Source organism: Schistocerca americana, chromosome 8 (genome assembly GCF_021461395.2).
Source record: "Schistocerca americana isolate TAMUIC-IGC-003095 chromosome 8, iqSchAmer2.1, whole genome shotgun sequence".
Taxonomy (NCBI): Eukaryota; Metazoa; Arthropoda; class Insecta; order Orthoptera; family Acrididae; genus Schistocerca; species Schistocerca americana.
In genome coordinates this window covers 418503088-418517616 of record NC_060126.1, presented here as the reverse complement: position 1 = coordinate 418517616, position 14529 = coordinate 418503088, and the positions used below count along the sequence as shown (strand labels likewise).

General features: G+C 40.8%; 1 protein-coding gene across 1 annotated transcript in view; it reads left to right on the top strand.

The window, feature by feature from the left end:
* The window catches only part of LOC124545360 (activating signal cointegrator 1 complex subunit 3), a 239304-nt gene that overhangs the window by 46367 nt on the left and 178408 nt on the right, over positions 1-14529 (top strand). Inside the window, exons 8-9 of the mRNA XM_047124265.1 lie at positions 3395-3507; positions 5179-5324. Of these exons, the coding sequence (XP_046980221.1) occupies positions 3395-3507; positions 5179-5324 (259 nt within the window). The remainder of the gene's footprint in view (positions 1-3394; positions 3508-5178; positions 5325-14529) is intronic.

Here is a 14529-nt window from a genome sequence, read left to right as displayed (position 1 = left end):
CCTGAGTGGTTTTTGTTGCTGACAACGAAAATCATTTTCAGCTGAACTATGCAATCACAGTACAAGGCACAGAAAATAATTTGTGTGTCACCTTGCATCATTAGCTAGGGGTCAGAGTGGAGTTTATACTCTGATGTAAATGTATTTGAAAAGCTTTCATGTAACATAAGACAAGAAATTCAAAAGAAAGTTAAAAACGTACCTCAATATCCTCTCATTTCACAAACTGTCTGAGTATATGTAGAGGTGAGAACTGGGAGGTTCTGTTGGCTATATCACACTTAGCAGTGTTCACTATAAAGCTGCATTACAAGTACCAGTGATGTACTGTTTATTTATACGAGTCAGAAAACAATTACAACACATGGTAACTACCATTAGAAATGAGTGAAACTAAGAATTATCAAACTACACTACTCCCCACCAAAATCTTGCAACTTCCGTTGCACCTGTTCTTGCAAGCAGATCACCTTCTTTTGTGCTAGATGCAGCAGTTCTCCACAGTCACAGGTGGTGGTATCCACGGGGAAGTGCACTTCTGGAGGGTATTTCCAACTCCGGAATGAAGGTGGTAAAATGACCTCAAAGCGATCCAATCCTTTTCGTGGGCAGATGGGAGAATTTCCGAAGGGATAGGCCAAACAGAGTTGCTCTCAAGTCGAGGAATCCACGATTGTTTTCTTGCTGAAGCTGTTACTGTTTGCAAGACTTGAAGGGGTCTTGAGAAAACTTCTTCTGGACCTCAACTTCCAGAAGCAATTCAGTGAGCAATGTGGTGAATAAAAAATTGCTCTTTTCAAATGCAAAACTTTCATCTTGATCAATATTGAAGATGTTACATTTACCGGGAAGAGTAATTAAGTAGTGTACTGAAAACAGTACTCAATGTTTACATGTGTTGGTAACTGTTTTCTTTGAAGAATTCCAATTTAATCAAGTAAACATAAATTTTTTATTGAGCTGCCAATAGAAGATAAATAGCAGCTGTTTAATATAACCAAGAAAGCTGCAGCTTTTTTTGAGGTCGTTATTTCCCTTCCAACTTACTTTGTGACTTTTAGATGGTATCGGTACAAATAACAGTAAGTGGTACAGCAGTAATCTGTTGTTAATGCAGTGTATGGATTAAGTTTCTTTGTTTTGTTAATACTTGCCTTGACTCATTCCACATCTTTGAACATTCTCCTGCTTGATGGAATCCAAGAAGACAATGAACGAATAAATACATTTTAAAAAATAGGTTATTGATGAGAGGCTTTCATTGTTATATGCTGATGATGCAAACACACATACATGGGACTAATTCTGAAATGTATGAAAATAACTTTGCAGTGTATAAAGATCCTTCCAAGTAGTTACTTAACAGTTTGTGCTGCTTTCTTAAAGATACCAATATGCTATATGCCATTTCTGTTTTGCTGTGTAAAATTAATAGTTCTTTATAATTTTGTTAGCTTTTCTCCGTCTTTCCCTGGTTCCTATACAGGGCTACTATAAATGACTCACTCATTTTCAAAGTTCTATTCCTCCAAAGTAGTACATGTACAGATATCATTTCTGCCTGAATAAAACCGTAATTCTCCAAGTTTGCATTTTGCAGTCTACAAATTTCCACATGTGCTCCTGTGGTCATATGACACATGTTGAAACAGCAGTCAAGTTTGTTCCACGGCTTATGTAGCAGCAGCCTGTCAGTGATCATCACAGCAATGATGATGCATTTGGGCCATTCCAATGTACTTGGCAGTGGGGGCACTGTAAACACGGGGTCCTTAATGTATCCCCAATGCATTAGATGAGGCAGCCTTGAGGAGTTGGGGGCAGGGGAACAGAGCCAAATCACCTTCACCACTACTCCCAATCCAATTACACAGAAGCTCATTATTCATGTAGCAATGGACATCAGTACTCTAATGGTGGGATGCCCCATCTAGTTGAAAGATGAAATTATCTGACTCAGCAACTCAGCAGTCAGTTGTGGAACAACTACAACCACAACTGTAACATATCAAGATAACGTTAACATTTGTGATTCTCATTTGTGTGTCACAATTTCATGAGGATTTTCAGTGCCCTACACTCTCACAGGTGGGTGATTAACCTTTTCTTATAAACAGAAGGTCTTGCATATTCCAACACCCCACACAAAAATAACACTCTTTTGGTTTTGTCGCCCCCACCCCCACCCCACTAATAATAAATTTCTTCCACGTACTGCAGCCAAAACATGCACTATCTTCTTCTTATGCGAACATTGTTAGTATGAGGGTCGTCCACAAAGTAAGTTCAGTTTCTACTTCTATCCACGGCAGCGTTACGATCGCAGTTCCGAGCATGTGCGGCAGTTACTCTCACTCAAGGAGAAGAAATGTACGCCATTTTCAGATCGCTGCTACGGATGTGTGCTTTATAATGTCAGCCATAATTGAAAATGCTGCCACGTGTGAAATCAGATCTGTGATTTGTTTTCTAAATGCAAAGAAAGTTAAACCAAAGGAAATTCATCGGTAAATCTGCGAGGTTTACGCACAAAATACTATGAGTGATTCAATGGTTAGAAGCTGGGTCAGACTATTCAATGAAGGACATGGCCAAGTGCATGATGAAGAGTGAAGTGGATGCCCATCTTTGGTAACTGATGAACTGGTTCACACAATTGAAGACAAGATTAAGCACAACCATAAGTTTACACTTAGTGTTCTTGCTATGGCAGTTCCGCAAATCTCACGATCACTAATTCATGAAATTGTTACTGAAAAACTGAAATTTCGAAAACTTTGGTCACATTGGGTACCCAAAATTCTTACTGAACAACACAAAAAACAATGGTTGGGCAGTGCACTTCAGTTTTTGACACGCTACAATGGAGGAGATGATGGTTTTCTTTCTCGGGTAGTCCCGGGGGATGAAACTTCGGTATTGTACGACACCCCTGAAACAAAACGGCAATCCGTGGAATGGAGGCACACTTCATCCCCAACAAAGGTCAAGCCTAAGCAAATCTTGACACCTCGAAAATCATGTGCACCATTTTTTGGGACAGAAAAGGCATTTTGCTGATTGATTTCTTACCACGAGGCCAAACAATCAATGCACATGGTTACTATGAGACCATTAAGAAATTGTGCCACACGGCAGCATTTTCAGTTATGGCTGACATTATAAAGAAGCACTGCAAAGCACACATCAGCAGCAGCAATCTGAAAATGGGCGTTACATGTCTTCTCCTTGAGTCAGAGTAACTGCCCTGCATCTCGGAACTGCGATCGTTATGCTGCGGCGGATAGAAATAGAAATGGTACTTACTTTGTGGACAACCCTTGTATTAATTTCTTTTACTGTGTCTTTGAAAACAAAAACATTACACACACTTGTATGTAAACATTCTTTTCAGGTTAGCAGCTCTTGAAGTGAAAGCTGTACCTGTACTAATGAAACCGAGTACACAGCGACGAGAGATATACCCAAATGTGTATGATTCTCGGCAAGAAGCACAGCAAACTTCAGGTAATATTCGCTTTTTTTTTTATGAAAACTTGGTGCACATCCTGTTTTACCATAGACTTGTGAGATCTAATAAGTAAGTGGCAGTTATCTGGAACAAGTACCATTCATTGTTTAGTACTGCGTAGTTTCCAAACTTATACACATGTACATACACATAACTTATAGTTATGGTGTACGTATGAGTGTGAAAAAGTACACGATATGCTGCTAAAGTGTGCAAGGGCCAGTAAGCTACCTGTTAGTAAGGATTTTGCCTTCATGACTTGTTGTGAAAGTTGTTCTTGTAAGATGATGGGTATGTGCAAGACTCTATCTGTAACATTAGACATGTATGTGCGGAAACATGTATATGCCTATACAAAATACAATAAACTTTTTTGGATGTGATGCACACATCACCAATACCATACATCTGATAATAACTTAAGGCTGAAACTGGCCAGTAATGTAATTTATATGCCTGGTGAATTAAAGGAATAAAACTGACAGCCTACAGTGATTAAAATGTTTCCAGTCAGAAACTTATTAGCTTAACAAATGTGTCACCATTGATGCCACTCTTCATAATTTTAACAGTCATTTCCTGTGATGCTGTCTTATAATTTTCGCAGCTGAAGCATGTTTCTGTAGTTGTTCATATTTAAATATTGTAGTAAGTGAGCAACTTTGTAGTAGTAGGAAATTTAATTTACAGCATTAAATACCCAGCACAGTGAGATATTTATTAATCTTGCTCTAATAGTAATCAGAGTGACATCCAACTCGCAATAACAAGACTGGACATGGGAGTACCATGAAGAAACAAAAGTGTAGTGGGAGTCTCATGTTGGCTGCACTTGCACGACTTGTTTGATGCTTTACTGAAAGGTGTTGAGGCAGTCATTTGTGCCATACTGGCTGATATTAATAACATGCAGTAAGGCATGTGATTCTTCAAGTGTTACAGACCCTTTGACTGGATTAATGTTAATTTGTTAATAAATACATATTTTTAGTGCTCTGGTGATTATTACTATCTAAACAAAAATTGTAACTCTATTTAAGATTGCCAGTTATGTTTATTTACAAATACAAACAAGCAGTGTAACTAATGAAATTTAATTATCTCTGATTAATTAAGTCTTTGAATTTTACTGTGGCATCTAATTTTCACAATCTACTGCTTCCGCTAGAATATAATTTGTGCCTGAATGCCAAAGTGGTTTCAAATTAATTATTTTCAGCATCCATAGATATTCTCTATGTTCTTCTGCTGACTTGCATTTTTTAAATATCTCTTAGACAGTGTAATCTGAGGTTGCTGGTTTTTGTGAAGAGCAGGCATTTCTAGTGTGGCCATTTCTAGATAAGAAGGCATGCAGTGAAAATGTCTTCCAGCAAACAACACGCGTTCTTTCACATATTACTTGTCACTGTCGTTGCTTTTACCAGAGGTGGGGGTGAATGCACCTTATGAAGTCAGTTTGCAACAGCAGGTTCTCCTTGCTGTGGCTCCTGCATGTCTATGAACACTTCCACATTGGTGTTGGTGAAATGTGTGAAGGTTTCACCATCATTGAAAGTATTTGATGATGATAAAATTACTTTTTTATGTGGTTGTGCATCTTTTTTCACTATAACTGAAAACATGTCTTTAGCTTTGTTTGCCATTTCATATAATCTGTTTCATAGGTTTTATCTGTGGAGTGAAAATGGTATTGCCAGTTGGTGTTGATCGTGTTGATACCAAAAAATTTGAAGAAGTCAACATACCAGTTACTGAAAGTGCTCCACTGAATATCGGGAATAAGTTTGTGCAAATCTCTTCACTTGATGAGGTAAGGGTTTGCATTCCATGCATATTACTGGTAGTTATGTGTGAAGGTTTTTTTTTGTTTTATAATATATATATATATATATATATATATATTTTTTTTTTTTTTTTTTTTTTTTTTTTTTTTTTTTTTTTTTTATTTATTTATTTACCTATTGCTGTATGTCTGACTTCATCATCTTGTGAATCTAAAGCAGTTCTCCATATTATATTCATTCCAGTTTGGGATTGGATATAGCATATTAATACATAAAACTAAATTTTATAGCTGTATATACAGAATAATGTTGTAAGTAAAAGAAAGTGAAGAACAACTTATGTTGAGAGAGGAAGGAAAAATATTTTTTCAGCAGTGTAACTGTTAAATGATTGCTACTTAATTGTGCATCCAGCTGCTGGTAGGAAACACCAGCTTACTCTAGGAAAGTACTTGGTTGGTATCTTCTGCATACAAGAGCAACCATTTGTTTGTATAAAAACTGTTAAAACATTTTTTGGTACAAATTGTTTTCCATGCCTTAAAATATAGCCTTTAAAATCTGTACACTCTTGCATGGGTTCAAAACAAGTTTGGAAACATTTTTTCCTATCTGATTTTGTTATCCCAAAAATGTGTTTTTGTAAGGACTCAACAGTGTTTCAAGGTGATGAAAATCACTGTCCACTCAGTTGTTGTTGTTGTTGTTCTTCTTTAACTAACAAATCAGGGGGAATGGAGCTATTAGATATTGATTTGATATGTTTCTCCATCAAGTACTCAGTTGTCTGATGTTCCATGCAACAGCTGGCATTGTTATAATGTGGAATGAAGTGTCATTTTCAGTTGTTTTTTCCTGATTTTGTTAATAACTTGTCCCCCCAGGGGCTCACCGCTCTTTGGCAGGTTTGTGCCTGGCTACCGAGGGGCCCCAGCCTTTGCAGCATCTTTTCTCTTCCATGCTGCGTGTCTAGCCTCTTACTGTTCTTTCTTGCCTCCCTTGGTGAACATGTCTGGGCTGTTTTTGGAAATGTATTCTGCATTTTTGGTAGTCAGTATCAGAACACACACCACTTTTTTTCATGCCCTTTTTGCTTTGTTCTTTCACCTTCTCCTATCCTTCTTCTTTTTCTCCTTCCTCTCTGTGCACACCTGAAGGCCGGCTCACACGTCTGACATGTAACAGGTGACTGTTCCTAGCACCGGGGTCAACAGGTAGGATGCACACATACTCCCTAGTACATGCCAGGCCCAGGGAAGGGTGATTGCCTGAATTGCTACCTTCCCAAATTGCCGATAAGTCCCTCTGTCAGATGTTCAGGAGGTGTGAACAATCACCTAAGGCAGGTGCGCCCCCACGTGAAAGGTGCCCCTAGTTGGAAGGAGCACACCATCGGAGATGCTGACGATCATGAGGGGATTTTCTTGCAATGAGCCAATCGTGTTCTTCACAATCCATGTCTACTAAACGTAAACGTAATGAAGCTAATGATTCAAAAGACCCTCCCAGCTGCACCACGGTTCCTCGTGGTTTCACGTACTGAAGATGGTCAGTCCTTTGCTATGGTGAATCAATTTATTGTTCAAAACGGTGTTGATGCAGTTGCTGGCCCTGTGAAATCCTGCTCTCGTTCATGCAATGGCACTTTGCTTTTGGAGACTACTTGTGATTCTCATGCACAATAACTGCAGTAGTACTGTTCTTGCTACATCTCGCTCCATGAAGGACATAGCCATGCAGACATGCGACCTCAAATTTAGCACTGCGCTTGTGAAATCACCCAGCATCATGGCAGTGTAACTGTCTGCTCCTCCAGCTGCGCAACATGCCACCAAATTTTTTCCTCGTGGGCGAAGTCACCAGCTACACAACTGCAGGCTGGAAAGGACAGAAGGATTACTCCCACGAAGACTTCCTACGTCCCTCCAGCCAACCAACATCTGAGTCTTCCTCTGCCAACCTGAAGGGCTCTAAGAAGTCAAACAAAGGCAAATGGTCCTCTCCTGTGCCAACTAGGAGACCCACTTCGACAGTGTCGCCACGTGATACCCTCGTCTGGCTGACCTCTGTGTCGCCAGTGGGCACCACCGACCATTTTTCTGCCCTGGACTCCACAGGCTGACAGAGGAATGCTAATGCTTCCATTGACCTCGTGGAGCAGAATCCTCATGCCACTGTGCCCGGTAGCAGCAAGTCTTCAAACGCTGACACTCAGCAGCTGCTGAGGTGACACCCCTGCATTTTTTCCTCGTCGTGATTCTTTTCCAATGGAACATTCGCAGTGTCCGATCTGACAAATAGGATTTACGGCTGCTCTTAGAATTACAGTGTCCACTTGTTCTCTTCCTTCAGGAAATAAAATTGTGTCCTCTTGCATTTCTTCCTGGTCCATTTTGACCTTCCCTCCTCCCCCACCTGAGGGTAGCATTCCATCTCATGGATAATCGTGTTGCTCATATGGGATGATGTTCGTAGTCAACCAATCTCCCTGGCTACCCACTTTCAAGCTGTTGCAGTTTGTCATTTATGAAAAGGATAGATTGCTACTCACCATAAAGATGACAAATTGGCTTGCAGACAAGCACAGCATATGAGCTTTCACCTAAAACCTTCTTCAGAAAAGAAACACACACACACACACACACACACACACACACGTATATTCATACAAGCAAGCATACCTCACACACACATGTCCACTATCTCCGTCCACTCGAACAAGAATGCCATTTTGGTCAGAGTGACCAGAGATAGCAGTCGTTTGTGTGAAGTGTGCTTGCTTGTGTGAATGTGTGTGTGTTTTGATTCCCTGGAGAGGCTTTGGCCGAAAGCTCATATGTAACAGTCTTTTCGTCATGCCTGTCTGCATCTTAGCGTGTCATCTTCATGGTGAGTAGCAATCTCCCCTTTTCATAATATTGTAGGTGTTCAGGTTGTTATTTAGATGTCATATGGCACTTGTTCCTGGACTCGTCCACTGTAAAATGTCTTCTAGCTGAAACTGGCCAGTAGTGTTTTAAATAAGATTTGTGCTTTGAAAACATGCAGTCTGAGAGGAAATAATGTCATTTTTCTACATATTCAAATGTGTGCCTGCAATTCCTTTCCACTCTCAATGAGTTTGCAAGGGTATAATTTGGGGGCAGGGGAGGGCGGGCGGGCGGGCGGGCGGGCGGACGGACACACACACACACACACACACACACACACACACACACACACACACACACACAGAGAGAGAGAGAGAGAGAGAGAGAGAGAGAGAGAGAGAGAGACTTAATTATGCCTCCCCCCACTTCCCTTCTCCTTCTTTTGGTGTATGCCACAACACATAGTCAACATAGGTTTCTCAATGTTTATTGCATGTAGAGATTGTGGCTGAGCTCATAAATACTACACTGAGGTTACTAAGTTCTTGATTTATGATATTGCGACCTCTTTTTCCATAATTTTTGGGACCAGCTTTTTGGCCTTATTCCGAAAAATGGCTGCACACTGTAGTGCACTGTCGAAATTTGCAAATTTGAGGGGTATTTCTTGTGTTTATTGTTTTAAATGTTTATCATTCACTTTTGAATGATGCCATGATTGATGTTATCATTCACTGGTATACTAATGGCTGCAGATTGAGTCACGAGTGCTGCCTTGTATATGTTTGGGTACTCTGCCTGGGGCACCCTTGTAGCACTGAGGGTAAGCAGCCAAGCCACCTGCAGCCTAAAGCTGTTGTCAAGATTAAAATTGTTTGGGCATGTAGCAAGCTCAATTGCCTCTCTGAGTTTTTCATTTGCACTGATGATGCTAAAACATGAACATTAGCAAAGTTTGTATCCTCATCACTTGTTGTAGTATTCAGCTACATTTGGCTGCTGTGTTGGTTGAGGCACATTCGTACTCATACAGACATTCTTTAACTGCACGGCCTGTTTTCCCTAAGTATACTTTACCACACTTGCACCTAATTTTGTATTCTCCAGCAGTCTGTAGCATATCTGTTCAGTCATTCATCTTAACAAATCGTTTATTTTATGCCTGCTTGGAAAATTGACCTTTATTATGCTGCAGCATAAATTCTCTTAAATTTTGAATTAACCATTTATTTTATCTTAATAGTAATTTCAAGGTCATGTTGTTGTTGTTGTGGTCTTCAGTCCTGAGACTGGTTTGATGCAGCTCTCCATGCTACTCTATCCTGTGCAAGCTTTTTCATCTCCCAGTACCTACTGCAACCTACATCCTTCTGAATCTGCTTAGTGTATTCATCTTTTGGTCTCCCTCTACGATTTTTACCCTCCACACTGCCCTCCAATACTAAATTGGTGATCCCTTGATGCCTCAGAACATGTCCTACCAACCGATCCCTTCTTCTGGTCAAGTTGTGCCACAAACTTCTCTTCTCCCCAATCCTATTCAATACTTCCTCATTAGTTATGTGATCTACCCATCTAATCTTCAGCATTCTTCTGTAGCACCACATTTCGAAAGCTTCTATTCTCTTCTTGTCCAAACTATTTATCGTCCATGTTTCACTTCCATACATGGCTACACTCCATACAAATACTTTCAGAAATGACTTCCTGACACTTAAATCAATACTCGATGTTAACAAATTTCTCTTCTTCAGAAACGCTTTCCTTGCCATTGCCAGCCTACATTTTATATCCTCTCTACTTCGACCATCATCAGTTATTTTGCTCCCCAAATAGCAAAACTCCTTTACTACTTTAAGTGCCTCATTTCCTAATCTAATTCCCTCAGCATCACCCGACTTAATTAGACTACATTCCATTATCCTTGTTTTGCTTTTGTTGATGTTAATCTTATATCCTCCTTTCAAGACACTGTCCATTCCATTCAAGTGCTCTTCCAAGTCCTTTGCTGTCTCTGACAGAATTACAATGTCATCGGCGAACCTCAAAGTTTTTATTTCTTCTCCATGAATTTTAATACCTACTCCGAATTTTTCTTTTGTTTCCTTTACTGCTTGCTCAATTTACAGATTGAACAACATCGGGGAGAGGCTACAACCCTGTCTTACTCCCTTCCCAACCACTGCTTCCCTTTCATGTCCCTCGACTCTTATAACTGCCATCTGGTTTCTGTACAAATTGTAAATAGCCTTTCACTCCCTGTATTTTACCCCTGCCACCTTTAGAATTTGAAAGAGAGTATTCCAGTCAACATTGTCAAAAGCTTTCTCTAAGTCTACAAATGCTAGAAACGTAGGTTTGCCTTTCCTTAATCGTTCTTCTAAGATAAGTCGTAAGGTCAGTATTGCCTCATGTGTTCCAGTGTTTCTACGGAATCCAAACTGATCTTCCCCGAGGTTGGCTTCTACTAGTTTTTCCATTCGTCTGTAAAGAATTCGTGTTAGTATTTTGCAGCTGTGACTTATTAAACTGATAGTTCGGTAATTTTCACATCCGTCAACACCTGCTTTCTTTGGGATTGGAATTATTATATTCTTCTTGAAGTCTGAGGGTATTTCGCCTGTTTCATACATCTTGCTCACCAGATGGTAGAGTTTTGTCAGGACTGGCTCTCCCACGGCCGTCAGTAGTTCCAATGGAATATTGTCTACTCCGGGGGCCTTGTTTCGACTCAGGTCTTTCAGTGCTCTGTCAAACTCTTCACGCAGTATCATATCTCCCATTTCATCTTCATCTACATCCTCTTCCATTTCCATAATATTGTCATATAAGGTCATGTGAAATAATTATAATGAGCAAAAACACTAACTCCACAAATTCTCATCTCAAAGGTGACTTCATTACATTGAAATGCTGTATATTTCAGTTAATATTTTGGAACCTTTGTTCACACCGAGAGTCATTGTTTTGTTAATCACTATTTATCTAGACATCTGATTGCTTACAAATGCAAAGTGGATAGCACATAGGATCACACAAATGTAAATGCACTAGCTTACAAGCAGTTCACACACACACACACACACACACACACACACACTTAACTGCAGAGTCTGACCAAGGGAAAAGTAGATAAGTTTTAATTATTGAAAGATGGTAACAGGTCAGACAGGCCTTAATGTTTATATCCATTCACCGTAAATTTTAATCCTTCTGTTGACCCTTTCTTTTATGAGGATTATTCAGAAAGTAGGGAACTTTTCCATCTGACGCCGCTAGGTGCGTGCCGGTCGCGTATATTTTGGTATGTGCATGCTTGACAGCTCAGTCGGCATCCATCCGTGACAAGGGGAACATTTCTGTGCATCTGGTTTTTTCGATATTCAAATTTGAAGTGTATGCTGCAAATGAAAATCCTGCCAGTTGTGAGATGCAGTCTTTGATATGGTTTTTGTTGGCAAGAAACCTAAACCTATAAAAATTTGTCGTGAATGGTGCAAAGTGTACGGAAACAATGTAATGAGTGAATGTTCCGTTCGGAAATGGTGCATTTGGTTTAAAAATGGCCGAACCAACATTCATGATGAAGAGAAGAGTGGACGCCTGAACATTGTGACTGACAATCTCGTCACTAAAGTTGATGAAACGATTTGTGAAAAACATCATTTCACAATAACGAAGCTTTTGCTTTCTTTTCCACAAGTTTCACGGACTTTGTTCTTTGAAACTGTCACTCAAAAGCTAGGCTACCACAAATTTTGTGCGCAATGGATGCCCAAAATGCTTACAGAGCACCATAAAGAACAGCGAATGGAGGCAACATTGACATTTCTGGAGGCCTACCACAAACATGGTGATTCATTACTGGATTGAATCGTAACCGGTGATGAGACTTGGGTGAAACACATCAATTGCGAGACAAAATTTCAGTCCATAGAGTGGGGGCACACAAGGTCCCCTCAAAAACCAAGAAAATGTTTGCAAATCTTGTCAGCAAAGAAGTTGATGGCGACAGTGTTTTGGGTGTGCTTCTTATTGATCTTCTCGTACGTGGAGCAACCATAAATTCTGCCCAGTACTGTCAAACTTTGCAGAGCCTTAGAAGAGCAGTTCAGAACAAATGTTGAGGAAAGCTGACACCCAAAATTTTGTTTTTGCACAACAATGCGTGACCTCACACGGAAAACTGCACTAAAGAACTCCTTAATTCATTCAAATGGTAAATTTTCCCTCAACGGCCCTACAGCCCCGATCTTGCACCAAGCGACTTCCACTTGTTTCCCAAGATGAAGAAATGGCTTGCAACGCAGCGCTTTGATGACAACGCAGAATTCCCAGCGGGCGTGGCTCTCTGGCTGAAGTCTCAAGCGGCAGAATTTTATGATGAAGGTCTTTCAGAGCTTGCCCACTGCTGTGATAAGTGCCTCAGTGTGTTTGACCGAGTGAGGTGGTGCAGTGGTTAGTGCACCGGACTCGCAATCGGGAGGATGACGGTTCAATCCCGCATTCAGCCATCCTGATTTAGGTTTTTCGTGATTTCCCTAAATTGCTCCAGGCAAATGCTGGGATGGTTCCTCTGAAAGGTCACAGCCGACTTCCTTCCCCATCCTTCCCTAATCCAATGAGACCGATGACCTCACTGTTTGGTCTCTTCCCCTAAACAACCCAACCCTCAGTGTGTTTGGTTACTATGTGGAAAAGTAGTAATGTCAGTCGCTCTTTCATATGTAAATAATAAAATGTATTTCTTGTAGTTAGGGTTTTTTTTTTAAGTGCCAAAACGTTCCCTACTTTTTGAATAGCCTTCATATTTCCATCAATGCTTCTTCGATGTAAAGATTGAACAGTATTGGCGAAATACTGCATACCTGTTTTATACCCTTTTTAATCTGAGCTGTTCATTCTTGATCTTCATCCAATTATTCTCTCATAGTTCTTGTACATGTTGTACATTAACTGTCTTTCCCTGTAGCTTACCCCTATTTTTGTCAGAACTTCTTGCACCATTTTACATTGTCAAATGCTTTTTCCAGGTCAACAAAGCCGATGAACGTGTCTTGATTTTTCTTCAGTCTTACTTCCATTATCAACTGCAGTGTCAGAACTGCCTCTCTGGTAGCTTTACCTTTCCTAAAGCCAAACTGATTGTCATCTAGCACATTCTCAACTTTCTTTCCAATTCTTCTGTATATTAGTCTTGCCAGCAATATGGATGCATTGAGCTCTTAAGATGATTGTGCGATAATTCTCGCACTTGTCAGCTCTTGCAATCTTCAAAATTGTGTGGATGAAATTTTTCTAAAAGTCCCAAGGTATATTGCCAGTCTCATGGATTTTACACACCAATGTGAATAGTCATTTTGTTGCCACTTCCCCAATGACTTAAAAAATTCTGATGGACTGTTATCTACATTGTCTATCCCTTCTATCTTACTTGATAATAATGTGCAGGAAGTTCTGGTTGAGAACAATGAATTATTTAGGAATGAAGGAGACAACTTACCTAAAGGCAGAAGCGCTGCATGCTCGACAAATACATACACAAAAGGAACAGACCTTTACTTTGCTAGCTTTTGGAATAGAATTCCGTTCTCAAGCTGTAGGAGAAACGAGCGTGCGCACACGCGCGCGCACACACACACACACACACACACACACACACACACACACACACACACTTCATGCACATGCCTGTTTCCCTACATACAGCTGCCACCTCTTTCCTGGCCCATGGTGAGTGTACTGGCGTGAGGTGGGGGTGCTGTGTAGGGTGGGGTTAGGGGTGGAGAGATGCAGGAGGGAGGGAGGCTGGGGGGGGGGGGGGAGGGGAGGTGGCTCGTGGGAGAGTGGAGAGCCATCTGTGGGCTAGCTATGAGTGCGGGTAGAGGGGGCACATGGCAGATGGCTGAGCACTTGATTTCGCAGACTAGGGCATGAGATGGCAGCACATAACTAGTTGACATGTGCTGGGGTAATTGGAAAGAAACACACTATTTGGTGTGGGGACGCTAGTTACTATAGGCTTAGGCCAGAGAGATTATGGGGGTGAAGGATGTGGTGTAAGGATAGCTCCCATCAGTGGAACTCAGAAAAGCTAGTAATGATGGGGAGAATCCAAAAGCAGCCATTTACATCTCACATGTTGTGCTCTACTGCTTGCTGTGCAACTGGGTGGTCCATGTTGTTTTTGACAACAGTTTGACGCTGGCCATTCATTCTGGTTGGCAGATGGATGGTTGTCGTACCAATGTAAAATGTTGTGCAGTGGTTGCAGCAGGGCTGGTATATAACATTGCTGCTTTCACAGATGCCCTGGCCTCTGATGGGGTAGGATAAGCCTGTGACGGGACTGGAGTATGGG